Source organism: Podarcis muralis, chromosome 15 (assembly GCF_964188315.1).
Source record: "Podarcis muralis chromosome 15, rPodMur119.hap1.1, whole genome shotgun sequence".
In the NCBI taxonomy this organism is placed as follows: Eukaryota; Metazoa; Chordata; class Lepidosauria; order Squamata; family Lacertidae; genus Podarcis; species Podarcis muralis.
This window is the reverse complement of record NC_135669.1, coordinates 20,562,988-20,590,501: the sequence shown is the minus strand read 5'-3', so window position 1 is coordinate 20,590,501 and position 27,514 is coordinate 20,562,988. Positions and strand designations below refer to the sequence as shown.

At 46.2% G+C, this 27,514-nt stretch overlaps 1 protein-coding gene across 1 annotated transcript in view; it reads left to right on the top strand.

Annotated features, from left to right (window-relative positions):
• The window catches only part of LOC114585855 (uncharacterized), a 54,886-nt gene that overhangs the window by 5,457 nt on the left and 21,915 nt on the right, over positions 1-27,514 (top strand). Inside the window, exons 5-20 of the mRNA XM_077919468.1 lie at positions 1,056-1,183; positions 1,829-1,966; positions 4,059-4,279; positions 4,635-4,792; positions 5,370-5,597; positions 5,945-6,280; positions 9,647-10,045; positions 11,485-11,655; positions 13,081-13,238; positions 13,354-13,494; positions 14,421-14,559; positions 14,915-15,105; positions 16,972-17,097; positions 19,106-19,307; positions 25,355-25,517; positions 26,993-27,107. Coding sequence (XP_077775594.1) covers positions 1,056-1,183; positions 1,829-1,966; positions 4,059-4,279; positions 4,635-4,792; positions 5,370-5,597; positions 5,945-6,280; positions 9,647-10,045; positions 11,485-11,655; positions 13,081-13,238; positions 13,354-13,494; positions 14,421-14,559; positions 14,915-15,105; positions 16,972-17,097; positions 19,106-19,307; positions 25,355-25,517; positions 26,993-27,107 — 3,014 coding nt within the window. The remainder of the gene's footprint in view (positions 1-1,055; positions 1,184-1,828; positions 1,967-4,058; positions 4,280-4,634; positions 4,793-5,369; positions 5,598-5,944; positions 6,281-9,646; positions 10,046-11,484; positions 11,656-13,080; positions 13,239-13,353; positions 13,495-14,420; positions 14,560-14,914; positions 15,106-16,971; positions 17,098-19,105; positions 19,308-25,354; positions 25,518-26,992; positions 27,108-27,514) is intronic.

Below are 27,514 nucleotides of genomic sequence, written 5' to 3'. Positions count from 1 at the left end.
TGCTACCCCAGAATCCGTGTGATTTTCTTCTTCGCATAATACAGAATGAACTTCAACTTGTGGTGCCTTCCAGATTTTGCTGGACTACAACCTCCATCATGCTGGCTAATTGAATGATAAGAGTTGTTGCTCAACATCAGAAGGGCCACAGAATCATCCCTGTCACAGGGGATCTGCTGAGCTCATATCAGTGTGATCAATTGACTAGGTGGTTGTTGTTGTTGTTGTTGTTGTTGTTAAGAAACAAGGGATACCTACATTCAAATCCCACTACAGTCAAGAATGGCTTCAGTGTTTGTTTTGTTTTGTTCAAAAAAAATTATTAGTTTTCCAAATTTATAACAAACATAAAAGAAAAACATTACCTTACAATAAAAAAAGAAAACAGACAAACATTTATCCTCAAATCCCCCTAGCTAAGTTTGACTTCCTCAAATCCCCCTAAGTTTCTATATAACTCATTGTAGCATTTTTCCAATACTACTTTCAAATGAGATTAACTTAATCAATTAACATCTTTCTTTCTTTTCATATTGTCTTCTATCCATAATGTTATACAATTTAACATATTTAACTCCTAGGCCACTTTGGTACTTACAGGTAGTTCTACTTATATTATCATAGAATATTTAACTACCGGTAAATAGTCCTTAAATTTCTTCCATTCTTCTTGATACTCCTCCTCTTTCTGTTCGCGGATTCTTCTAGTCAGGTCGGCCAGCTCCAAAAAGTCCATCATCTTCATCTGCCATTCCTCCACTGTTGGTATTTCTTGTAGTTTCCAGTTTTTAGCTAACAAAATTCTCAGTGTTTTGTTTTTAACACAAGTCACTATGCTTCGGCCTCAGTTTTCTGTCTGTAGAATGGGAATACAGTAGTACTCTACCTTACAGCCCAGTCTAACATTGCTTACCAGTGGATGGAACTTATCCAAGCAAGTATGTTAGCGATAATTAGTATATATTCCACTGTTATTATTACTGTAGCCATGATGATTATTATTACTATTGCTGTTTGTGCTAATATTGCAGCACTCATTTTACCTCTCTTCCTAGGCAAGTGTGAAATATGGGACACGGAAGAACAAATAGATCTGGACTCATTCAATACCAACGCCTTCTTTGAAATCCTGGTCGCACAGTCTCTGGCAGTTACAGCCAAACTGAGCCAGTTTAAGGAAGAGGTGCCTAGCGGTTGTTTCCTCTGTTTGGATTTTCACTAGCTGAGCTGGTTTTAGAAGTCATTGTCGGGGGGTTGGCATCGTGGAAGCAGGAGGGTGGCTCTGCAAGGAGGAAAGCAAGAAGAGGCAGTGTGTGAAGAGCTCAGCCTTCACCTGAGGGACTTAGAAGAGCAACATCTTCTAAGCGACATCTGGTGTTGCATGTTTATAACGCATTCAAAACGCTGGGTTTTTTTTTTCACTAATGTAGCTGTGTTCCAGGAGTATTAAAGTTCTAGCACCTTTTAGAAACCCCTTCTTTGGGGTCTAAGGAGCCAAAGGGTCCTTCCCTTATTTTAGTACAGGAATAAGGTAACAACATATCCAGATGTTGATGGACTCCAACTCCCATTAGCCCCACACTGCATATTCTATGGGAGTTGTAGTCCCTCAACATCTGGAGGGCCCCTGGTTTAGCATAGCACCTGAGCCATTTTTAAGAGTACTGTTCCCTCTTCCTCAGTTCTTCCTGCTTTAGACTATTTCTAATAGATTGCTATAACAATTGCATATGTCTTATAGTTGCATGCACAGAGAATATGGGAGCATAAAATGGGAGCCAAGCCCAGCACAACCTGCTCATTTTGCGTGCTTCCTTTCCCCTTGCAGCTGAAAATCTTGTACCATAAACTTCTGGATGAAGCAGCCATGCTCAGAGATCTTTGGCTAGCCAAGCTGTGCATCCCTGACAGAGCTGATCCTTGTGATGATGTACTGATGGGGAACTATGTCAAAGCAAAACAGCAGGTAGAAGACTGAATAAATCAAATACCTCTCCAGATGATCAGTTATTTCTGATTAAAGCAGGGGTGTCTGATCTTTCTGGGATCAAGGGCTGCATTGACTTGTGGTCAGGAAACATTTTGTGGGGTTTCTGGGGGGTTGCAAAAAAAAAATTGTCATCACCCACAGAAGTTATTAGCAATTTATTTTATTTTTTAAAGCATGCTCTTTGGGCCCCTCCAGACTGGTGATTTTCAACATGCCATTGATGCAACTGTAGTATGTTACTGCTGGATTTATAATGATAGGTACAAAGGTAAAGGACCACTGGATGGTTAAGTCCAGTCAAAGACGACTATGGGGTTGTGGCGCTCATCTCACTTTCAGGCCGAGGTAGCCGGCTTTTGTCCACAGACAGCTTTCCATGTCATGTGGCCAGCATGGCTTAAAGCGCTTCTGGCGCAATGGAAGACTGTGACAGAAGCCACAGTGCATGGAAACGCCATTTACTTTCCCACCATAGCGGTACATATTTATGTACTTGCACTGGTGTGTTTTTGAACTGCTAGATTGGCAGGAGCTGGGACAGAGCAACGGGAGCTCACTCTGCCACGGGGATTTGAACTGCCAATCTTCTGATCGGCAAGCCCAAGAGGCTCAGTGGTTTAGACCACAGCACCACCTCTTTATAATGGACCATCCATCTATCACTCCACTTTATTCATTACTTTGTGATACTTCCCCAGTGTTACCACATTATTGCTGTCTGGAGGCCTGTTCTCATGCAATAATCCACCAGTAATACACTACAGTTGCATCAACTTAAGTGGGACAGCAATAATAGAGCAAAGAACCTCATCTGGACCTAGGGAGGATGGCAGTAGCTACTGGGAAAGGCTGAGCTTGAATCAGAAGGGAAGGATACAGGTGAGGTGAGATGGGACATCTTCATCTGGTCCCAAACTTCTTGACCACCTGAACTCTTGATTCCTACAGCTACTGAACCTATACTGAACAAAGCTGTCTGTCTTACAAGTAAGAGCCTCTGCCATCATGCTATGCAGGACAGTGTGAAACAAAAAGAACCAATTTTGTGGATGATGGAATCCATACCATGAGGGAGAAATTATCTGGTTTCATTTTAATGGGAACCTACGAAATTTGTGCTTCCCAAACCTACTTGCAAACTGAAATGCAGGTATACTTCAAAACACTTTGTTCTCTAGAGTTTGTGATGCAGTTCCCCCCCCCCACACACACACACAAAAAGTTTACAAAAAAGCACATACATTATAGTAGGGAAATTTGCTTGCTGAAATGCGTGAATCAGGAGAAATGCATACAAAATGTAGCCCTGCTTTCATCTGAACCTTTTTTAAAAAAGAAAAGAAAAACATAAACTTATGAACTGGAAGGAAGAGATAACCCCAACCAGAGAAGAATGGCAAATCAAGTTAATGGACTATGCCGAAATAGTCTCAGGAATCAAGAAGACAAGAAATTTAAAAAAGAATTGAAAATGTTTACAATGTATATGCAAAATCATTGTATGACTTGTATTCTGGTGAACCGGGTTCGATTCCCCGCTCCTCCACATGCAGCTGCTGGGTGACCTTGGGCCAGTCACACTTCTCTGAAGTCTCTCAGCCCCACTCACCTCACAGAGTGTTTGTTGTGGGGGAGGAAGGGAAAGGAGAATGTTAGCCGCTTTGAGACTCCTTCGGGTAGTGATAAAGCGGGATATCAAATCCAAACTCTTCTTCTTCAAATCCAAAACACCAGCAGGATTTTAAACACACACTTGTAATGTAACAGAACGTATAGCTACTTTAGGAAGATGAAAAACTGGAGAAGTACTGATTTGCAGTTGAAAATAGAATCAATAGGACCGATGGAAGGGATGGGGGGGGGGAGTCAGGAGATTCAAAGTAATCTCGATAATTAGATTGGGAATTGTTTTTGTTGTGTGTTTATATTTTGGAAAATTAAAAAAAATCTATTTCAAAAAAAGAGAAGAAAAAATGAGGTAAACTGAAACAAGAAGAAACTGGGAGAAACTGAAATTGCCTGGTTTGGCCATCCTAATTGTGAATGTGTGGATTTAATATTTCATTAGGTGGAGGAGGAGATTCTGCTCCGAAAGCACCTGGCCACAGAATATGAAGAAAGCGTGAGCAGGCAGCTCCACTTACTGAGCCAGGACATGAAACGACATGAGGAGCACTGGGTGGCATTTAATTCTGCGCTGCGGGAAGCCATAAGGTTGACAGAGGCCCTGGCAGAGGCTCTGTCTTCTGAGGAAGGTCAAGTCTCAGGCTCTAAATCAGCCCATCACAGGTAAGGGCCATTCTTTGCGACATGTAAAAGCTTCAGTGACATTATGACCTGGCTGTGCATTAAGACTTTATTTCAGTGTGTACTTAATGTGATCTGAGGCAGCGATGTTGAATCCTCAGGCCTGTCCCTCCCAGGACCCCCAACGCCTGGCCTCACATCTCATGGGCCCTGCTTCACACCCTCCTTGAGTGTTTTTGACTGGCTGGGATGCACCCTTGAACCCTGATAATACCTCTTATCATTTCTTCTTATTTGTGGGGAACTGTTTATATTCAGACCTGACTTCCCTACCTCAGAGTGGATACCCTGAGACCATTTTATTTCTGCTTTTTGCTTCTTATCATGGTGGCTTCAGGTTATTAAGCCTCATCGATGCTGCAAGCAACCAGGTGTCCAGCACTGTCATACAGGAGACTCGTAGGCTCTTGGCATGGGGCATCCTGGGAGAAGGAACGGGAGCTCACCTTGTTAACAGAGAGAGAACCAGGCTACTCACCAAGGCGGAGCTTGTAGGTAAATGTAAACTCTTAGCTTCCCAGAGGGGTTTTTCTTCATTGGGCACATCTGCACAATATATATGCATGATTGAAATTTGTTTAATTGTGATGGCTCCCTCCCCTCCAAAAGCACACAAAAAAAGATTCATGGGAAGAGTTGTTCTGTGCAGGTAAAGTATTTGTTGTCAGATATCCCAGCCCAAGGATGGGGAACTTGTGGCTATCCATCTGTGGACTCCAACTCAACCAGCCCGAGCCAGCATGGCCAATGGTTAGGAATGGTGGGAGTTGGAGCCCAACAAATCCAGAGGGTTCCCCATCCCTTGGATCAGGCACCCCCAAACTCAGTCCTTCAGCTGTTTTGGGACTACAACTCCCATCATCCCTAGCTAACAGGACCAGTGGTCAGGGATGATGGGAACTGTAGTCCAGAAAACAGCTGGAGGGCCAAGTTTGGGGGAGCCTGCCTTGGATGAGCTACAGTTCCCAGGAATGCCTGAGGGGCAGCCTCATCTCTTAAGCAAGTATCCTTTGCAGAAAGTTACTCAGCTGAACCATTGAGTCTGTGTGTATCTTTCCATTGCTCTTCCCAGGATCAGATGGCTCTGTGAAGGCACACGATGTCCTGCACCAGGATGCTACCACTGGACTGATAATGCCCAGCCATGGTGCGGTCATGCTGCTGGCCAATCAGTCCATGGAGCCTGTATCTGCCCACCACTTCCTGCACCCCGACACAGGGAGATTGCTCCCGATAGCTGGGAATGTTGGCTTCGACCCAGTCAACTCTAAGCTGATCCCTGTGGTTGATTTAGCACCTGGTAAGAGCCATGGTTGTTCTATAACTCCATTAATCAGCCCTATATGGAGGTGCTAGCTTGGTGTACTGTTGTTGAACCATCATCACATTGGAACCTGTAACCAATCATGAACTGGTGGTTGCCCAACCGATGCACCTAGAGCTGCCATATGTAGAGGAAGACCACTGGACCATCTGCTCTGACTGACACCATTTCCCCAAAGATTTAGACGGGGATCTTTCCACTCCACTACCCAAGGTCTCCAGGGACGCGGGTGGCGCTGTGGGTTAAACCACAGAACCTAGGACTTGCCGATCAATAGATTATATCCCACATAGACTGTAACCACCTTTGGTTTCTCTGCTTAGGGGAGATTCGTCACTCTGAAGTTCCCATCTTGCCCTATGTCCCGTATCCCGTGTGTCTCCACTCTGGTCTACCAGTGAAGACTCGCCTGCCAGTCCTACAGCCTGAGAAAGTGTTTAAACTGGGAGGCCTCATGCAAGACCCAGCGACGGGGATCGAGGTGCCAATACTTGCCGTTACCATTCACCCCCAAACTGGCCAGAAGCTGTCTTTGGGTGGGACATACCTGAATCCTCTAACAGGAACGGTGACGCCTCTTGAATTGGGGGGGCCTATGAGGTTCCCAGAAGGAGGGAGGATTGTTCCAATCCTTGGAGTCAGTTTGGATAATAACACGGGTAAGTATTGTGTTCTGTTCTCTTGGTTTCATCTACCTGGCTTGCTTCTGGAAGAAAGAGAAACAGCGGGGAGGATAGGTCAATGGCAGGACACCTGCTTGGCATGCAGAAGGTCACCGGTTCCATTCCCAGCATCTCCTGTTAGGGCTGGGAGAGACGCCTGCCTGAAACCCCGGGGAGCCGCTGCCAGGCAGTGTAGACCATACTGAGTCAGATGGATCCATGTTCTTGATGCAGTTTGAGGAAACATCCTATGCCTTAAAGGATGGATCTTAGGTCAGTGGGAGAGCATCTGCTTTCCATGTCGAAGGTCACAGATTCGATCCCCAGTATTTCCATCTAGGGGTGGGAATGTCCCGCCGGGAAACTAGGAGACCCACTGCCAGTCAGAATAGGCAGCATTAGGCTAGATGGACAAACAGCCCTGCTGGGCTATGTCTCAACCACAGATGGTCATCTGGCAACCAGCAGGCAAGACCCAGCTCCCCAAAATCCCTATCCAGCCCCTAGTATTTTTTCCTGCATTGTCCTTGTACCAGCCTTCAGGTTTATCCTACTGGCAGGTACCGTTCACTGGAACATAGGAAGCCGTCTTATACCAAGTCAAGTCCATCTAGTGCCCTACTGTCTTCACTGCCTGGCAGTAGCTCTCCTGAGTTTCAGGTAGAGAGTCCTTCTCAGGTCACTTGGGCTTGAACTCAGGATCTTCTGCAGGCAAATCAGATGCTTTGCTTCTGAGCTACAGCACCATAAAACACCGGTCCTGAAAGACCTACATTGGCTCCCACTACATTTCCGAGCACAATTCAAAGTGTTGGTGCTGACCTTTAAAGCCCTAAACAGCCTCAGCCCAGTATACCTAAAGGAGTGTCTCCACCCCCATCATTCTGCCTGGACACTGAGGTCCTCCTCTGAAAGTCTTCTTCTGGTTCCTTCACCATGAGAAGTGAGGTTACAGGGAACCAGGCAGAGGGCCTTCTCGATAGTGGCACCCTCCCTGTGGAACACCCTCCCTTTGGATGTCAAGGAAATAAACAACTATCTGACTTTTAGAAGACATCTGAAGGCAGCCCTCTATCAGGAAGTTTTAAATGTTTGATGTTTAGTATGTTCTGATATATGCTGTGAGCCACCCAGAGTGGCTGGGGAAACCCAGCCAGATGGGTGGGGTATAAATAATGAATTGTTGTTGTTGTTGTTGTTGTTGTTGTTGTTGTTGTTGTTGTTATTTCCCCTTCTGCTTCCTCTTCTGTCTGTGGTCAGGCCAAGACATTTTGCTGCCTGAGGCAAAGGTCAAGATAGCACCTTCCCCAATGCCATGTAGAGAAACCAAGTAGACAGGCAGCAGTGGTTGAAGGTCACATGACAGCATCCTCCACAACACTTGATAGCATCATGGTACCTTAGTGGGCACGTAGCAAGCCATGAGGCACACATAACTCTGCCCTCCTACATTTTGATGCCACCCCCAACATCTGCCACCTGAGGCAGCTGGTTGTTTTATGGTAGGGCAAGCCCTGCCTGTGTGTTGGCGATGGTGGGTGGGCCATTAGCCCTTCAAGGTCTGGATGTTAATGACTCCCTCAAACGCCTTGGTTTCTACCACTGCCATCTTAATGTTGAATGATAAGCCACAGGTGATGGGCATGTAGAACTTAATAGGTGACACTCTCCAAATCAAAAAGTCTCTGAGAGAAACCGTTAATTTAGAAGTATTATTTCAGAAGCTAAAAAATAAAATCAATAACCACCCCAGCCTTTTGTGAAGATATTCTAGAAAGAGTGAGAGAGATGAAATTAAAGCTATGATTGATTACTCTTAAGAGGTGCTGCATTCATTAATTGAACAGCTGAGGCAAATTTGACTTTCTTGGAAGTAGTTCAGTTGATCGATTAATGTAATAAACAGCGCATTAAAATAGGTCTGTTAGAGTCTTCCAGCTCAGCTTAGTAAGCATTTTTCACTCTGTTCAGTTTTGCTTCAGTGATGTTAGAAAATGAGATGAACAGATTCCTCATTTTCCTCCAGTCTCTGTCAACTCCATGGTAATGACAGGATGAAGACACCCAAAAATTGGGGAAACGGCAGACTGAGGACCTCCTAAGCTTCAGCTCCAACTCAGTTTATCCTAACTTCTTTGTCTAAACTAGGCTCCAGGCGTAAGGGAGTTTTTTCTTCCCGGTTAGTATATGATCCACTTTGTGTCTCCCGCTTGTGTTAGTAAATATAGCTGGTCTTTCTCTTTGACCAACCGATGTGGAGTGTTAAAATTAGGTCATGATTCTTCATTCCCTCAACTTTGGGTAACTTCTTCTGGTTCAGACAAAAAAAGCAGAAAGAAACTGTGGGTGCTAGAAATGAGATTTATTCCAGGCCTGACATGTTTGAAACAAATCCTTCCTTGGGGCACTATAAATATACAAACCGCATACAAAGCAAATGGGATATCGAGTGCAGAAGATAATAACTCAGTTTTGTGGTTGGCTCAGAAACAAGAGCGAAGCATCACTCCAAGGCCTACCCATTTCCTGATTTGTCTCAGTTCTGCTCCATGGGCATCCAAATATTCTTTTCTGTGACTGAGGGGAAGCCTCACGAACCTGAACCTGCCTAATCTGTATTTTCTCAAACAATATGTCATTCAAAACACAGCCATCCTTTGAAATACCCACTTCTCATAATTTGGCATTGCAATTCTTCAGCCAAGTAATTTGTACAAAAACGCATATACTAGTATACAAAAATGCATAAGGTTAGGGGAAATGGCTTTGCAAAAATGTGTATATTAGAATCAAGATTGTAAGGCAGAGCAACTTTCATGAGGAATTTTCTGGAAAGAAAAAAATCACAAATTGATGTGGAAATGTTGAACTTCCACATCACATTTAACTGTAACTTCCTGTTTCCCCTCTCCCTCCTTTCTTTCTTTCTTTCTTTCTTTCTTTCTTTCTTTCTTTCTTTCTTTCTTCCCAACTGTTTAAACCAATTCATGAACCAAGAAACCTATACATTGACCACTAATAATGAAACGTATGTTGTAGATATTTTTCCATGTTTACTATGCTATTTTTGTGATATACAAATGACATGAGAAAACTTGGTATACTTGTTTGTATAACATTATTCTTGTTTATAAAACCCAATAAAAAATAAAAATAAAAACTGTAACTTCCTGTGACAAATCTTATTGTTTACTGTGTAAGGGAATTGAATTGAAAACTAGTTGTGTGGTAAATATCAGGCCTTTGAGTGAAAGGCCCTATTCAAATAAAGCATTGAAATGGAGCATAAACCTAAATCTTATGTGGGAAGGTGAATATCCAGATTAACTCTTTTTTCTTTCTTTGCTCGTCTCTTAAATGCAGGAGACCTCATTCCAGTGGGAGGCCTTGATGGGCCCTCAGAGAGCCTCCTCCTTATAGGGGATTCCTTTAAGGAGCCACTGAGTGGGAAGGTTGCCCGTGTCCAAGGCATTTGCCTTCAGCGAGACAAGCTGGCCGCTCACGCAGGGGGCTATCAGGCGGTATTGGACGCCAACCTCCTTGTAGCTCAGATCCACGTGGCTCAGTCACTAAGAGAGTATAAGGATGCCATTTGTGAGGATCTGTGCTCTGCTGGAGACAGGCAGAAAGCCCTCAAAGCCGCAGAAGAGGACATGAAAAGAGTACTGTCTGAGGTGCTGGATTATTTGTTGTACCAGCTAAGAACCCTAGAGAAGCAGCGGGGCCATGCGTCAGTTCTCAAGAGCACCGGTGGCAAGCTGGGTAGGTGCTCTGAATTACAACTGTGTTCTTCTACATCCTTCTGTAGAAATGAATCCCTGCCAGTTACTGTTCCGTACAAATCAGTCTGTACTTGAAGTTCCACAGGTGTTAAGTTGTGGGTGAACATATCAGACGACACAGCGATTCTTCAAACAGCTCTTGTTTATTCAGAGGCCAGAACAGAACTGAGCTGAAGTGCTCAGTCAGCCTGCTTATATAGAGCTCCAGTACAACGTTACTGTAGCAACTTTCTAAAACTATCCAATCACTGAACGTCACTTTCGATCCTTCATTTGCATAACTATCTACAGTATCCCCTGCTGGCCCAGGGTGAGAACTTCAGTACATAACAACAGGTGCAGCCTTTGCTCAAAGCAATCCTGTGGGGCAGTGGTTTTCAACCCTGGGGTGCCTTGAATGATGGTCAGGGGATGCTGCAGGCAACACTGGCCTCTGTCCTTCTTTTTTCCCCTCCCTTGTCTGATGCCCTTACTTGTCTCTGCCTCCCAAAAGCTTGCACAGTTGTTTGTTGCAGCAGCCCTGGCTACAAACTCCCCAGCTGTGGACCCCAAAAGTTTGAAAACCTCTGCTGTGGGGGATGTGGTGCAATGTGAGTTGTATCTACACACTGCACAACATGCTGATAGTTGGCCCACTGAAATTAGCAGACATAGCTAACTTCCACTGGGTCTACTGTACGTAAGTACAAGCCTGTGTCTATATATGGAACATAATAAAATGCAACAAGGTGCAGTGAATAGAGTGCTGGGTTAAGGATGGAAAAATCTGTCCATTTTGAGTTTCTTATTTTTCCAATCTTAAAGTCAGTTCTCCAGACATCTGCATCAATTTGTGTGGGTTTTTTTTCTAAACAATTTCATTAAAAATTATCAGAATTTTTAGGGTGTGTGCCCCCCAACGTACACATTTTGCAAGCAATTTTCCATAAGAACATGCATTTTTGTATGCTCTTTCCCTGAGTATACACAGTACAATAACACATTCTTGGGTCAGAGAGCTGCATTGCAAAATGTGGAGGTGGGCAAATTTGGAAGAAAAGTTTCAACTTGCACATTGTTTTGGGAAGGGTAGATAAGGTAAGTTTGCGATAAAATATGTACCAAAAGAAATTTCACTCCCCAGGCTCCAATCCCTGCTCAATTGACAACCTCACTGGATGACCATGTACTAATAACTCTCTCTGAGCCTAACATGGTTGTCGTGTGGGGATAAAAGGATGAGGAGGAAGAAAAGAATTACGCACACTGCCCCTTTAAGGAGTTGTAAAATAAACGGGTAACAGAGAAATAAGCAACATACAAGTTATCCTTCTTTTCATATACATACACCCAAATTCACCTGTTGTCATGATGATGGGCATTTGCTAGTAGAGTATTCATACTGACTTGGCTATCCTTTCGCTGTCTCAACCAAATTAGGGATGATCAAATATCCCAGCACAGAACTCTGGATCCCTGCCGTCTTTGGGATGAAAATCCCAGATCCAGGAGGTTCTGATTTGATGGTGCCCATCCTTGGAGTTGAATGTGACTGGAAGACAGGGCAGCCAATGCCGTTAGCTGGGACCATGGAAGATGCAGATGGGAAAGGTGAGGGTTAACACTTTGGACTGGAAGCTCCCCGCAGCAGGAAGGAAAGTGAGCAGGTGATGCACAGTCAGCTACAGGGCGGCGGTGTCATGCTTAGCAGCAGTACAAGAAGACGATCTCTGATTCGTTGCTCCAAATGCTGTATTATTTTATTGTGTTCTTGGATGGCTGCAAGTTGGGGCAGTGCTTGATTTTTCAGAGGATGGGTGCCATGGTGCTACTGTTAGCATAGGTAAAGGGACCCCTGAGCATTAGGTCTAGTCATAACCGACTCTGGGGTTGTGGCGCTCATCTCACTTTCATGGCTGACGGAGCCGGCGTACAGCTTCTGGGTCATGTGGCCAGCATGACTAAGCCACTTCTGGCAAACCAGAGCAGGGCACAGAAACGCCGTTTACCTTCCCGCCGGAGCAGTACCTATTTATCTACTTGCACTTTGACGTGCTTTCGAACGGCTAGGTTGGCAGGAGCAGGGACCGAGCAACAGGAGCTCATCCCATTGTGGGAATTCGAACCGCCAACCTTCTGATTGGCAAGTCCTAGGCTCTGTGGTTTAACCCACAGCGCCACCCGCATCCCTTACTGTTAGCATACAAAGCCATTTAACAGATTGGGACCAGTTTACTTATGGCATTTCCTTACCCCACTTCATTCTGTGGAACTGGTACTATTACAGGTGCCGCATAAAATTTGTTCCACTCTTGCAAGAAATCAATCTTTTAGTGTGGCGACACCTACACTTTGGGCCTCTTCCTCTCTCATAATACTAGAACTCAGAGCCATTCAATGAAGGTGAATATGGGAAGATTCGGGACAGACAAAAGGAAATCCTTTTTTTTTCATGCATTGTAGAGGTAGACTATGGAATCCCACAAGATGTACCCATGGCCACCAAAGTAGAAGGTTTTAAAAGAGGATTTGACAAATGCATGGCAGATATGGGGGTCAGTGGCTACTAGCCCCAATGGCTATGTTCAGCCTCCACTGTTTGAGGCAGAATGCTGGAAATCCCAAGTTTGGACACTGCTGTTGAATTTGGGTCCTATTTGCAGGCTTTCCAGAAGCTTCCAGGAAGGATAGGATGTTGGGTTGAGGTGGGTCTTTGGCCTGATGAAGCAGGACTCTTACATTCTTCTGTTAAGTAGGAAATATATATGCAGTTGTCGAGTGGGGAAGGTGGAATGAATGGAGACTGTGGTCCCATAGTGAAGCCCTTTGTGGTTCAAATCACAGTCTAGAATGAATGGGATAGAATCCAGAAACATTAAGGATGTAGCAGCCCGCTGCAAAAAGCAACAACACAAAAAATACGCTTCTCACAATGGTATGAGTTTAATCATGCTTCAGAGCTTTCTGACTTCATGCTCATAAAAACTCACATTAATACCCACTTAGGCTTGGTGGTTTGGCTCTGACTCCTTGCAGGTCTTGTTCCACTCGCTGTTGGCTTCAGAACTGTGGATCCCATAACAGGCGAGACTGGTCCAGTCATTGGGGCTCAAATTAACCCTTGGACAAATGCTGTCATTCCTGTGGTCCAATCCTTGGGAAACTTACCAAGAGGAAATCCAGACCCGGAACTGGTAACTCCCATTCCAAGTTATTATTATTTTTAAGAGGAGGGGGAAGGGGGTTTGTTATTTGTCAAACTCCTTTTTGATGCCTGCAGCCTGTTATGGGAAGTCTTTGTTTTTACAGCTGGCTGCTTTGGAGAAGGAAATAAATGCCAAGCAAGCGTACTGGCACTGCCAGCGGGCAAAAGAAGAGGAGCTCTTTAAAGAGCTGGATTTTATATGTCTGGATGTCTTGGATGCAGCCAAGGAAGGGAAAATGAAAAAGGTGCATGTTGGCTTTACCTGCAACACCTGCTGTGAAATTAGAAGAGTGCTCTGGCCCTCTGCCCTGTATGCATGCTGGGCTTATTCCCCTGGGCTGGGGTAGCAGTACTTCAACAGACCGCCATGTCCTTGTTAAAGACAGATTCTCCCCACCTATAGCTAGGAAGCTGCCTTAGAGCAACTCAGGCCACTAATCCATCAAGCTCAGCAATATTGTCATGGACTAGTTGGACACAGAGGAATGTAGCAAGGAACGAGCTGGGAAATCCCCAAGGGAGGAAGGCTCAGGGCCCGGGGAGTAGCGGTGGGACAACGATGAGTGGTCGGAGGGAGAAGACTGGGAAAAGGAAGTGTCGGAAACCGAAGGCGTAACAGGGTTTAGTGAGCAGGAAGAGTTAGTGATAGAGTGAAGTCCAGAATCAGAGGCAGAAGCTGAAGCAGGAGAGTAGAGAGGCCAAGGGGCAGAGATGAGTCAGGCTGGTGAAGAGTCACAGATATCTCCCCCTCCTGCTGCGACAAGCTCCCCTCCCCCGCCCCCGTCTCCAAGAACTAGAAGAGGCATGAAAAGGGCACAGGAGAGATTAGTGACTCACAGTCACAGTCTCCAATTGCTTGGGGGAAACCCTGGACATGAGGGAACTTAGGCTTTTGTGGGTGTTAGAACAACCAAGAGGACCTCATCAACTAAAAATAAAATAAGATCCCAGTCCTTATGATTCTGCATAAAGGGCTGAATGAAACCTGAATATAGGAAACCACCTTATACTGAGTCCAATATTACATCCAGTCCAGTATTTCCTGCCCTGACTGGCAGTGGCTCTGGAGGAGGCAGTCTTTCCCAGCCCTACCTGGAGATGAGTTGGGATGACTTTCTGCATGCAAAGCATATTTTACCTTAATTCTCTTAATCTCCCCTCCCCCTTGCAGTTAAGGTATAGGATCAAATTAAGACCTGCTGATGAGATCTATCACCTACTGGAAGAATCCTCTGCCCAGGAAACTCAAAGGAGAGCTAGCAGAGATCAGAACATGTTGTGGGACACAGAACAGTCTCTGAGGATGAGAGGTATGGAGGCACAGCTTCTGGCTGTTGTGTTTGTGTGGCTGTCTTGAACTGCAGCTGAGCTGAAGTTTCTCACAAGACAGTTCCCTTGGAAAATATCTGAGATGTTTCCTTTCCTCGCCCCCTTAGAAAAAGACACATTTGCAGAATTTTCTCCACTGTTCGTTGTTGGTTGGTTGGTTGGTTGCAGTGGGCCCCCTCCCACCCCACTCAACCCCCCACCTCACAATCCCCTGGGCCTCAATTTCCCCAGCTGTGCCCTAGAACAGCGCTGTTGCATCAAGCTCTTCTGTAAAATGTTCTTGCTGAGCTTCTAACAGTGTTACTCATTGAGACGATTGTGTTTTGGTGTCTCCAGTTGACAAGGACGAGAGAGACCAGGAAGCCAGAGTTCGGCTTTTGCTCAGGAAGATGCTGGAGAAACTGGTCCAGTTTGTCCGAAGGATGCAGCTAGAAGAAGGACGGATCCAGATGCAGTTAAAGGAAGCAGAACGGCAGTGGAGCAGAGGCTTGCACATGGAAGAGGCCATCAGAGAGAAATCCAGAAAGGTGAGGTCACCACCTGTTCCCCAACATGATCTGCCATGATCTGGCTTTGATGTACTGTACATTAAAAACCCTGATTTATCTGTCTTCGGTGGTATAGTGCGGGAAGGAATGCAGGGGAGGTACAACTCCAGTACTTTGCTTAGAGAAGAGGTGATCACAGCATCTGTTGGAGTGCCAGAGCAATTTAAAGAGCCTTCTTGCTCTAGCAAGTGAGTGAGGAGATAATGTGGCTTTCAAGTTGGCTTGTGGTGATGAGAGATTAGCATAAGGCAAGTCAGAAAATGAAGCAAATCATCAAGCAGAGGCTGGGTACCTCTTTCCTTTTCTTTGATGGGGTCCCTTCTTCACACACCCTCAAAGATTTCTGGGAACTATGGTTGGCTAAGGGTGCTGGGATTGCAGGTGTCAGATGGTGGCGTGGTTGCTCGAGAGTAAACAGGCAAGACTCTGACCTGTCTTTTCCAGGCTTTATTCTTGGTGCAAACTATTTACAGTGAAGAGCATCGTAAGTTCATGTCTGGCTCAATCGCTAGCAGAATCTGGGAGTGGTCGGTCTTTGTACCTCCCCCAGCATAAAAGTCGCATCACCCCCAGCCTTTTCCTTCCCTCCCTGCACCGAAGCCTACTGCGCAGAATGGGCGCTGGCAGCGGCATACTTCCTGCCTCTCCGGTTTGCTCAGGCTTGGTGTTGAGGCTCTCCCTAGCATCCCCTGGTCCCTGCGCCTCTTCTCCACTGGAGGTGGGGCTTTCCTCCTCGCCAGAGGAGGAAGTGCTTCGCAAGATTTTCAGAGGCTGCCTATAACACAACTGCCCTTCCATCTCTTGCCTCTGAGTTGATGGCAGTTCCCTGACATCCGGTCTGTAGTGAGTAAACTCCAATTCCCAGAATTCTGTGGGGGAAGCAATGTATTTGAATGTGCTTTAAATGTATGACATATATGGGTAACACTTTTTTGCCTGTCCTTTGCATTTCTGTTTGAAACTCTGAATTATCATAATAGTGTTATAGGTTTTGCGTGCCAGAGTGTGTGGGCGCTAGCTAGGGATAATCCATTAAGAAACAAAGGCTGGACTGATCAGTCATTAACCCATCAATGCAAGTCATTGATAAAACAGAAGACTCTGCTGGGCACAGAGAGGGAGGTTGCCAGGGTTACAGTGGGAGATAATGGAGACAGATGGGGAAGTTGCATTTTGGCAAGGTTTTTTTGGGGGGAGAAGCAGCAGGAAGTAGGCAGAACAGGGTTGTACCCAGAGACCAGGGAGCATGGCTGTCCTCTGCTCAGGACCCAAGCTTGATGAAGTTATGGAGAAGAAACAGGAGGCACACTTGAGGTGTGATATTCTGCACTCCCTCCATCAGTGTCTATATGTGTAAATAAAACCATATATCTCAAAGACACTGCAGTTGCCACTGTGCCTAATTTTCAAGAAGGAAACACAACTCTGGGTAAGTGGCTGGAACCTCCTGGAATCTTGCTAATGCTCAGCAGAGATTGGGGGTGGCACATAATAATGTCTAAAGTAGCACATGATAGGAAAGCAGGTAATGATCAACCAAGCATGGGATTGTCTCCAACTAAGTTCTACTCAGAGCAGACACAGCGAAAGCAATGGACTGGAGTAAGCCATGTTCAAGCTTAAAAACAATAAAACAAAAACAAATGGTTGTTCATCATATCTGTGACCACCAAAAGATGGGTCCCAAATTTCCTGGGAACATTTTGCCGCATGCTTCATGTTAACATTTTGCAACACAAAAATTTCGGCAGTCACATTTTTTGATGCTTAATGCTGCTCTTAAGCAAGATGGTGGGAATGGGAAGAAGGGGTTGAGATCATCCCCACTTCTCCGCCTTCTTCCAGATCACACTGCATCTTGTGGCTGGATTCCAGGAACACATTGCAAAGCAGCAGACCAGCATGGAGAGTGCCCACTGCAGGCTGGAATATTTCCGAATATTATCAGATACGCTGGCCCTGCAGACAAAGGTATGCCGTTCTTGTGAACATAGGTAGCAAATTGAAAACCAACTTACTACCAGGTGTGTCTATGGGCTCTTCTGGACTGTCACCATTTTGGGGTGGGATTCAATCATAGGTTGCACAGATTAGGTCCAAGCTTTCTGAAAGACCTTATTCCCTCATAAGCACCTGCCCGGGTTATGAGATCTTCAGGGGAAGCCCTTCTCTTGGTCCTGACTCCCTCACAGGCACACTTGGGCCTTCTCAGTGGCTGCTCTGACTTTGGAATCCCTCCCTATAGAAGCTAGACTGGCTCCCTCCTTGTTGTCGTTCCACTGGCAGGTGAAGACTTTTTTGTTCTGGTAGGCTTTTGGGAACTGATTGCTTTTAATGAAAGGGCTGGTATCATGCTATTTTTATTGTAATTATTGGTATGGTTTTAATAGATTGTGTGTGTGTGTGTGTGTGTGTGTGTGTGTGTGTGTATAATTCTATCAATGTTTAATTGATTTTTAATGGTTGATTTTCTATGTTTTAAGCAGTACTTATTTTTATTTGTAAGCTGCATTGAGTTTTGTCCATATATATATATATATATATATATATATATACATATATACATATATATATATATAGTAGTAGTAGTAGTAACAACAACAACAACATAGTGCATCGGGAGTTATTGTGCAACAAACCTGCTTCCCCGAAAGATCAAACTTTTTGCAATAAGAAAAGTGATGGGGAAATAAACTGGAAAGTGTGGGATAAACTTTGCTTGATGAAACGTCTTCTAATCTGTGGTGCAACCACACCTGAATACTGCACAAAGTTCAGGTTGCCTCACCCTGGAAAAAGGATACTGTAAAGCCATATTTTAAAAAAAGCTTCAGGGTGGGGCAACCAAGAAGATCAAGGGATGGAACAACTCCCGTATCAGGAAAGATTACAGCCCTGGGGGTTTTTTAGTTCAGAGAAAAGGCAAGTAAGAGGCAACATGATAGGAATGTATACAGTTACATACCCTCTAACATTTCCCTGGTGAAAATAGGGACATCCTATTTAAATTGTTGCTGTTGCTGTTGTTGTTGTTATACCCCGTCCATCTGACTGGGTTGCCCCAGCCACTCTGGGCAGCTTCCAACATATATCATAAAACATTAAACATTAAAAAAAACTTCCCTATACAGAGCTGCCTTCAGATGGCTTGGGGGTCGCATAATTCCATACTCTCCAAAATTTCTCTGATGAGAAATTTCTCTGATGAAAATAGGGACATCCTAAGGAAAAGTGGGACATTCCGGGATCAAATCAGAAACTGGGACAGATTCTGTAAATCCAGGACTGTCCCTGGAAAATAGGGACACTTGAAGGATCTGCAGCTATGCACAGTGTGGATGAAGTTGAATGCTGGAAGATTCAGTACAGAGAAAAGGAATTACTTCTTTCCACAGTGCATATTGTAGATAATGATGGAATCTGCTCCCACAGGAGGAAGTGATGGCCACCAACTTTGATGGCTTTAAAAGAGGATTAGGTGAAATTATGGAGCCTAAGGTTCTCAGTAGCCACTAGCCCTGGTGGCTATTTTCTACTTCCACTGTTGGAGGCAATATGTGTCCGAATACCAGTTGCTGCATTTGGGTCTGGCTTGTGGGTTTCTCACAGGCATCTGGTTGGCTGCAGTAAGAACAGGGTGCTAGATTAGATGTTCTGATGACCCTGCCAGCACCTTTCTTCATATGTTCTTAGCCTCCTTGCAAACAAATCAGAATGAATGCTCATTAAACAGCTAATATTGTCTGATCTTCCTGCAAACAAATTAGGATGAATGCTCAGTCATCTGGAAGCTTCCTAAAAGCTTAACCCAAGGATGATCACATGCTGCAAAAATAAAGGTTTTCCCTGGATTGGGCTTATTCATAGTATTCACCACTCAAAGAGTTGCTTCTTTACTGGTTCCTATACCTGGGTTTAACCCTGTGAAAAATTCAAGTGGCAAATGTTTGCTGAGAGTTAATCTTCTTCTCTGTCTCAGGACCTTCTCTCTGGTTCATCCCAGTGCTTTCTGAACTACCCGGGCGCAAAATTCTACAGCACGGCCGGCACTGCCCATGGAAGTTGGGAAGTCATCAATCGGAAACTGATCCCGCTTCTCAAGTCTGTGGTTCAGACTCTGGAGGAGAACAAAAGGGGTCCCTTGTCTCCTGAGATGCTTCTGGGTCTGGGATCAGGAGAAGGTGTGGTCTGCTGTTTCCATGGTCTTTGCAATGCTTTTCTTTCAACCGAGCAACAGATGAAACCGTATTCTGGGCTGTGAATTAAGTGCAGTTGAGTTGCAAAGCCAGCCCTACCATTAGGTATAATGAGGCAGATGCCTCAGGTGGCAGATACTAGGAGGAACTTGTGGCAGCCACCCAAGCTTTTTGTGCTGGTCCAGTGGGTTGCCTGAGAGGCGAGGTCCAAGTCCGGTCCATGGTCAAAGGTGCAACGAGGAGGCAGTCCATAGTAGCTGAAGCTGGGTGCAGGGCAGGGAGTCGGGTGAAGTCAGGAACAGGCTTGCAAGCAGGGAGCCAGGGCAGGTCAGGAGCTCAAGCAGGAAAGCAGGACAGGGTTCAGGCAGGAACTAGCAACCAACAATGTTGCTCCCGCAACTTGGGCTTGGGGCTGGCCAGCTTTTATCTGCCCCGAGGCATAGGGCGGCCCCGATCCTCTGGTGACTCGCCTCTCCTGGCCTGGAGGCAAGCACTCCTCCTGCTGGAACTTAATTCCCTCCGCCTCTCTGCCCTGAGCCTCTGCAGCTTAGGAGAGGCTGGAGGGTTACGGGACCCAGAGGCAACCTCAGCTTCCCCTGACGGGGCTGAGAGTGGAGCACCTGCAGGCAATGGGTCCTCCATCACCTCAGGAGCCAGAGCAGACTCAGCTGGTGCCTGCACCTGAGGATCCCGCACAGGTGAGGACCCTTCAGGCTCATGCCCCAGCCCCGGCTCAGCTGGTTCTGGAGGCAGGGAATCCTGTGCAGGCTGGGATCCCTCAGGTTCAGCATCCGAGTCCGAATCCCAGGCCAGCACACTTTTGCTCTTGAGACATTCCCCACCATCACTTAAAAGGCCACTTTCATTCTTCTGAGATGGTGCCCCAGTGAGGATGTCTGCTTGTTGCTGGTCTGGAACTGCTGAAGAAAGCTTCTCAGTGAGCGTGCAAAGTTCAGGCCACGAATTTCAGCAGGCATTCTGCTTGTGCATGCATTGCTCCACTAATTCTGCATGTGTTGTTGCAGTCACCCACGGCATTGTAGCATTCTATTTTGCAATGTGGGTCTCTAGCCAAGAAACATGTAAGAAAATGAGCATACTATTGCAAAATGTGCATTGAAATGCATACACTGGTACAAAAATGCTTTCCAGAAAAAGACTTTGCAAAAAAGAAAAGAGTACATTAGAAGAAATTAACACTAAAATGCTGGCGATTTTTTTGTGAGGATTTTGTTTTTATTTAAAATATAAATCACAAACTGATGAGGAAATGTGGAGAACTGAAGAATGGGGAAATAACAAACTGGGACAAACTGAAATGGACATATTTTCCCATCCCTAGGCAGCACAGCCCCATAGCCAGGGTTGCAGTAAGATTCAGTCTTGTTGCCCCTGATGAATGGAAAAGGCATATTATATCTCCTGTAGAAGCCCAAGGAAAGCTATACGAGTACAGTGGTAGCTCGGGTTAAGTACTTAATTCGTTCCGGAGGTCCGTTCTTAACCTGAAACTGTTCTTAACCTGAAGCACCACTTTAGCTAATGAGGCCTCCTGCTGCCGCCGCACCGCCGGAGCCCGATTTCTGTTCTTATCCTGAAGCAAAGTTCTTAACCTGAAGCACTATTTCTGGGTTAGCGGAGTCTGTAACCTGAAGTGTATGTAACCTGAGGTATCACTGTATATAATACTCATGCCTGCTTATAAAGTCTTTGCCTATTAAGCATTCAACAGTGCAATCATAAACCCATTTCATGAAGATTTAGTTTCTTTATTTGTTTACTGTTCCCATTTCTAGCCTCATTTTCCCCTCCAGAATGGAAATACCTGACAAATCTCAATGAAAAACAACCACCCGATGGTGAAACATCAAAACAGGAGAGAATCAGGAGCAACTCTAAGAGCTCAGAGAAAAGCACTAGCCGAGAGAGAAGCAGACTAAATTTAAAAAATCTAACCAAAAATCTAAGCAGCAAGGAGATCAAAAATTAAACTTTTCAAACCGCTTGTAACACAGTAATTCAGCAGCGAGACACATTAGGATGAATGTGCCAAGCACCCTGCTGTTGAGGGTGGACATTAATGCTGTGGGGATGCTGTCGTTCCTTTGAGGAACCTGCGAGTACCTCCAGATGTGGCTGGACTACAACTCCCATCATCCCCCTGACCATCAGCTACATTAGCAGGAGTTGAAGTCTGACCAACAATGCTTGGAGGCTTGCAGGTTCCCCACCTGCTGGACCTACAGAGCAGAAGGAAATGAAGTGGCAGCACCACCCACTGGCAGCTAAAGGAATGGCTGAGCAGTGCACGTTAGAGTCATCAAAGGGGTTTCTGCAGTCGCTTCACATAACATTGTGCCTTTTGGGCCTGCTAGAAAGCAACCCTACAAAGTTTGGGCTGAGGAGGAATGCTGTTGCACACAGGGTCTGCTTTGGGGCTTCCCATAATGGGAATCTGGTTGGCTACTGTGACAAGGTAAAGGAACCCTGGATTGTTAAGTCCAGTCAAAGGCGACTAAGGGGTTGTGGCACTCATCTCACTTTCAGGCCGAGGGAGCCAGTGTTTGTTCACAGACAGCTTTCTGGGTCATGTGGCTAGCAGGACTAAACTGCTTCTGGTGCAATGGAACACCGTGACGGAAACCAGAGCGCACAGAAACGCCGTTTACCTTCCTGCCACAGCAGTACCGATTTATCTACTTGCACTGGTGTGCTTTCGAACTGCAGGTGCTGGGACAGAGCAACAGGAGCTCACTCCGTTGTGGGGATTCAAACCACAGACCTTCTGATCGGCAAGCCTAAGAGGCTCAGTGGTTTAGACTACAGCACCACCCACGTCCACTGTGACAACAGGATGCTAGACAAGATGGGCCATTGGCCTGTCTCCTTCTGATGTGCTTATGTCTCCGTGCCGCGCAGACTCTCAATTATTTATTTTGTCTAGGAGAACTATTTTTATACACCACTTTTCAGGGGGAACCTCACAAAGCGGTTTCCATAAAATTATCAAAACAATGAGCATCAATAATTAAAAAAGAGACAATTGCTCGGAAAAGAGCAAAAACTCTCTGCATTGAAGATGCCATTTCTGATTTTATTCCCTTTTAATTCCCAGGTTCAGAATCTGTCTGTGCGGATGTGCCCTTGCATTATTCAAACCCTGGCCACAAGATTTTAATGTGGAGGCATTATAAACACTCTGCATCTAAACTGCTTCCCTCTGCAGTTTAATTCCCCCCTCAATTAATTCAGCAGCATACCCGGAGTCTGTTAGCACAGGATTCCTTCTGTCCTCAACTTGGCAGCAAGTGGATGAAGTACAGAAAATCGATGGCATCCCTTTTACTCCCTACCCCCCACCCCACTCTCCTGGGAATTCAGATCTATCAATTGTGATGCAACCAGACTCTTAGTTACACAATAGATCTAAATGGGGGGGGGGGGTTGTTGGCAGACAATGCTAGGCTAGAGCTGGGAATGTGGAGAACAGGATGGGGAAGATGTGCAGGCAGGCAGGCCTTAGGGTTCTGCTGACAGGGCCAAAACGGGAGCTGAGCTGCACTCAGAAAATGCTAAAGATTTTTATTTTCATCCAGTCCTTCCTCAAGCAACTGTTGATTGTCCACAGGCCTTTTACCATATCTTATGTAGACGAATTTGATTCACTTTGCATGCATTTGTTTGTTATTTAAGCTACTTAGAGGGGGAACCTACCTGATTTGTACTTGAAATCCTGATTTGAAGCCAACACACAGCCATCCTTTGAAATTCACATACCGGTAACTCCAAATTTTGCAATGCAGTTCTCCAGCCAAGTAAAGTTTGCGAATGCCCATGCTAGGCCAAAGTGTTTCCCACATAAAATGTGATATGTTAAAAATCCATTTCCAACACATTGATTAGCTCAGTCAGCAGAGCATTAAACTATTAATCTCAGGGTCATAGGTTTGAGCCCCACATTGGGCAAAAGATTCCTGCATTGCAGGCAGTTGGACCTGATTATCCTGGTGGCGCTGTGGGTTAAACCACAGAGCCTAGGACTTGCTGATCAGAAGGTTGGCGGTTCGAATCCCCGTGACGGGGTGAGCTCCCGTTGCTCGGTCCCTGCTCCTGCCAACCTAGCAGTTCAAAAGCACGTCAAAGTGCAAGTAGATAAATAGGTACCGCTCTGGCAGGAAGGTAAACGGTGTTTCCGTGCGCTGCTCTGGTTCGCCAGATTGGCTTAGTCATGCTAGCCACATGACCCAGAAACTGTACGCCGGCTCCCTCGGCCAATAAAGCAAGATGAGCGCCGCAACCCCAGAGTCGGTCACGACTGGACCTAATGGTCAGGGGTTCCTTTACTTTATTTCCCACTTTCCTAAATCCAGATCTCCACATATCCACAGCAATATGTGGGTTGTTGTTTTGTCAAAGCTCATGGAAATTAGTCAGCATTTTAGTATGAGTCTCTCTTAAAATACTTTTTCATATATAATTTTAAATAACACACACATTTTTGCAAGTAATTCCCCTTTGCAAATGCATTTTAATGTTGTTTTCATTGTGGTGCATTTTTATGCACACTTCCCCCTAATATATGCATCAGGGTTTGTTTTTTAGAACTGCATTGCAGCATTTGAAGAAGTGGGCATTTTGAAGCTGAATTCTCCTGCGGTGCACAGATTGGTTCAAAATGTGCATATTAGGTCATTTCCCATTAACGTGCAAACAAAACACAACTTCTCCCCAGTCCAGACTGCCTGCTGTGCCTTCTGGCTTCTGTTAAGCAGCAGAGATCTGGCTTCAGCCTTAAATGTCCTACCATTAAAAATAAATAAAATAGAACCCCCATAGTTTCTCAAACTTTCTTTTAGATGTACAGTCTTGTCACTTGTCCGTATCTTTGGACTGAAGACTAGGGGGTGGGGGGGACACAGTTCAAGCTGGGAAGAATCCCAAAAGCCTTTCAGATTTGTCAGCAAATAGTTGGTGGTTATTTAAAAACTACCAGAACTGCATTAACATAATTAATAGCAGGCAGGGTAAAAACCACACATTTCCTCTCTCTCGTTGTTCCTTTTTGCCCCCTCCACTGGTTCCACATACAGAACCCAACGCAGCTGGCTGTTGAATCTTGCTTCGGCACTGGCAATGGGGGAAAAACATACCCTATCTCTTCTGGGGGCACCAGGCCAGCTTAGGGGCCCCAGAGCAGCTTAGTTCCAGGGACTGATGGGCAGCTACCTCCCTGGCATTGGATATCTGAGGCAGCTCTCCCTCTCTCTACCTAATAGTAGGGCCGGCCCTGTTTGGAAGGGAGGGTTATTTAACCCTTTGTCCCCACCACGGTTGCAATTTGCAGAAACAATCATTGGTACTAGTGGTTTATTTTTCAAGATAGCAGCCATGCAAAGGTAGAAATGCCACCTCAGATTGGGCCCTCAGCCTCTCAGCTAATTCACCAGCTGTTCTAATTAAGCCTCAGCCCATGCCATGGACTACTTCATCTGTTGCCTTTTCCAATTTAAGACCAGGAATAAAAAATAGGTCCTCAGGCCCAGGGGCCCTAGGTGGCCCTCTGGGCCTCTCTTTGTGGCCCTTGGGGCTTTACTTCCCAGGTCTTGGCCCTGCTTTTCTTCCTCCTTGCCCAGCTGGAATGTGTCTTGCTTGAACTCTTGCTTGCCTGGACAGAGAATAGAGAGGGATGTTTGAGCGTAAGTGGAAACCAGCCTACTGTTCCAAGGTCAAATTCACCCTTATTGGTCTGCTCGCTTTTACCTCTGGCCCCGACCACCAGTGGCCCCCGGAAGGAAATGTGGCCTTCAGGTTGGAAAAGGTCCTCACTGGTGCTTTAGAATATCAGCCTTTTGGACCTGAAAGCCGTCGCTTCTTTGGCTTAGGGCAGCTGTCTCACTTAACGCCACTACCAAGCTGCTCTACGTTTGTTTGCAGACGCCCTGCTCTACGCAGTGCTTCCCCTCCCAGAGAAACGGCGAATTTGATAAGCCTTCAAAAGAAGCATCCCTTTGACGCCTCCATTCCTCCTATAGGCTACTCATCCAGAAGCACTCTGAAGGTGTCTGAAGCTGCCGGCGAAGCGTTCCGGACTGAAACGAGGCAGGAAATGGCTCTTGCTGCAGCAACCCTCTCGCCTGCGCCACCTTCTTGGTCCACACCAAACAGATCCCAGTTGTTGCAAGAAATCCAGAGCAGGTGAGATGCATGGGTTTTCCTCAAGCTCCAAGGCCCAGCACAAAACACCCAGGGGTTGGGGGCCTTGGGCTACCCTCTAATGACACCCTTGCCATTGGCATCACCCTAAGATTCCCCCTCTTCTGCACAAGCATGATGCAGAACAGCTGTGCAAAGCAGGAAGAGTTCATCCCTGAAAGGCCATAGGATAGGCAGTTTCTTTTAGGGAGGAGCCAACACACTGCTCAAGCCAATGGGAAGGTTGGGAAGGAGCTTCCGCGTGATTACAGCTCTGTGCTGTCTTAATTCTTCACGAGATTGTGGTTATGATGCTTTTTCTTCTTGGCATTCACAGTGTTTAGAAACATGGGGGTCTTAAGCTCTGGGACAGCTCACTTGGTAGAGGATGAGACTTAATATCAGGGTTGTGGGTTCAAGCCCTGCACTGGGCAAAAGATTCCTGCATTGCAGGGCGTTGGACTAGATGATCCTATTTGTGCTGGTCCCGGGGGGGGGGGTTACCGTGCGGCATGGTCTGAGTCCGGTCCTGGGTCGAGGGTATGGAGGCTGTCCGTCAAGGGCGAAGCGGGGTCCAAGGCAAGGAGCCGGGCGTGGTCAGGAACTCTGGAAGAGCAGGACAGGGTGCTGGCAGGAATAGGTTACCAACGATGTTGCTCCCACAACCTGGGACTGGGCTGACTGGCCTTTATCTCCTCTGAGGCATAGGGCGGTCCCGGCCCACAGGTGACTCACGTCTCCTGGCCTTAAGGCGAGCACTCCTCCTGAGATAACTTAGTTCCCTCTGCCTCTCTGCCCTGAGCCTCTGCAGCTCAGGAGAGGCTGGAGGGTTACTGGACCCAGAGGCAACCTCACCTTCCCCTGACAGGGCTGGGAGAGGAGCACCTGCAGGCAATGGGTCCTCGATCACCTCCAGAGCCAGAGCGGATTCAGCTGGTGTCTGCTCCTGAGGATCCGGCATAGGTGAGGGCCCTTCAGCCGGCCCTGGAGGCGGGGACTCCTGTGGAGGCTGGGATTCCTCAGGTTCAGCCCCTGAATCAGATTCCCAGGCCATCACACTAGTGGTCTCTTCCAACTTTGCGATTCTATGATCAGATGAGATTCTGCTTCCCCACCTTGGCAAGTTCCAAGTCCTCCCCAGCCTCCACTGAGGTTCTTTGCTCTGCAGAAAATCAGGGGGAGAACCAGCACCCATGCTCCCTCTTCCAAAGTGGCTGAAGTCAGGGAAGATAGAGAAGATCCATTCCTCCTCCAGTCCACATTCCCACCATTCAGCCTCCTCCTTTTGCTCCTTCCTCCTCCTGCATCAGTGCCTTTCAATCAACATCTGATCCCAGCAGCCCCTTGGGGCTCATGACAGCTCACGCCTCTTCCTGCCATTCTTTCAGCAACTGGAGAATCAATTCATCTCTTTCTCACACGGCAGCTTATAAATCTGCCAGCACCTCCTGACATCACCTGTGCTGTTGTTTGGGCAGGATTTTCTTGGAGAAGCACACCAGTGAGATGGTGCACCTTGAGCTGTCCTTGATGGCTGAGGAAATCAACATGATCTCTTGCTTTTGCGAATCCTCCAAGCTGAGAAAGGACCTGGTGAGAGAGCTGTCTGTCACAGAGAGGGAGGATGGGCAAGAGACAGAATTTGCTTTATGGAGTTTCCTCCAGTAAATGAGATCTTTAAAGGTGGATGATTGGTCTTGATGCTCAGCATCCAATTATCTGAAACGGTTGCATGAATCAAAAATGGTGCTATGGTTCCATCCCCGATATCTCCAGGTAGATTTGGAAAAGAACCCTGGAGAACAACTGTCAATCAGTGTAAAGTCTGGAAAAGGGATTGGGAGTCTGTGGCCCTCTAAATGTTGTAGGACTCCACCTTCTATTATCCTTGACCAAGGGCCATGCTGATGGGAGTTGGAGTCCAACAAGTCCAACAAGATCTGGAGAGACAAAGCTTCGTTTCCGAGCACAATTCAAAGTGTTGGTGCTGACCTTTAAAG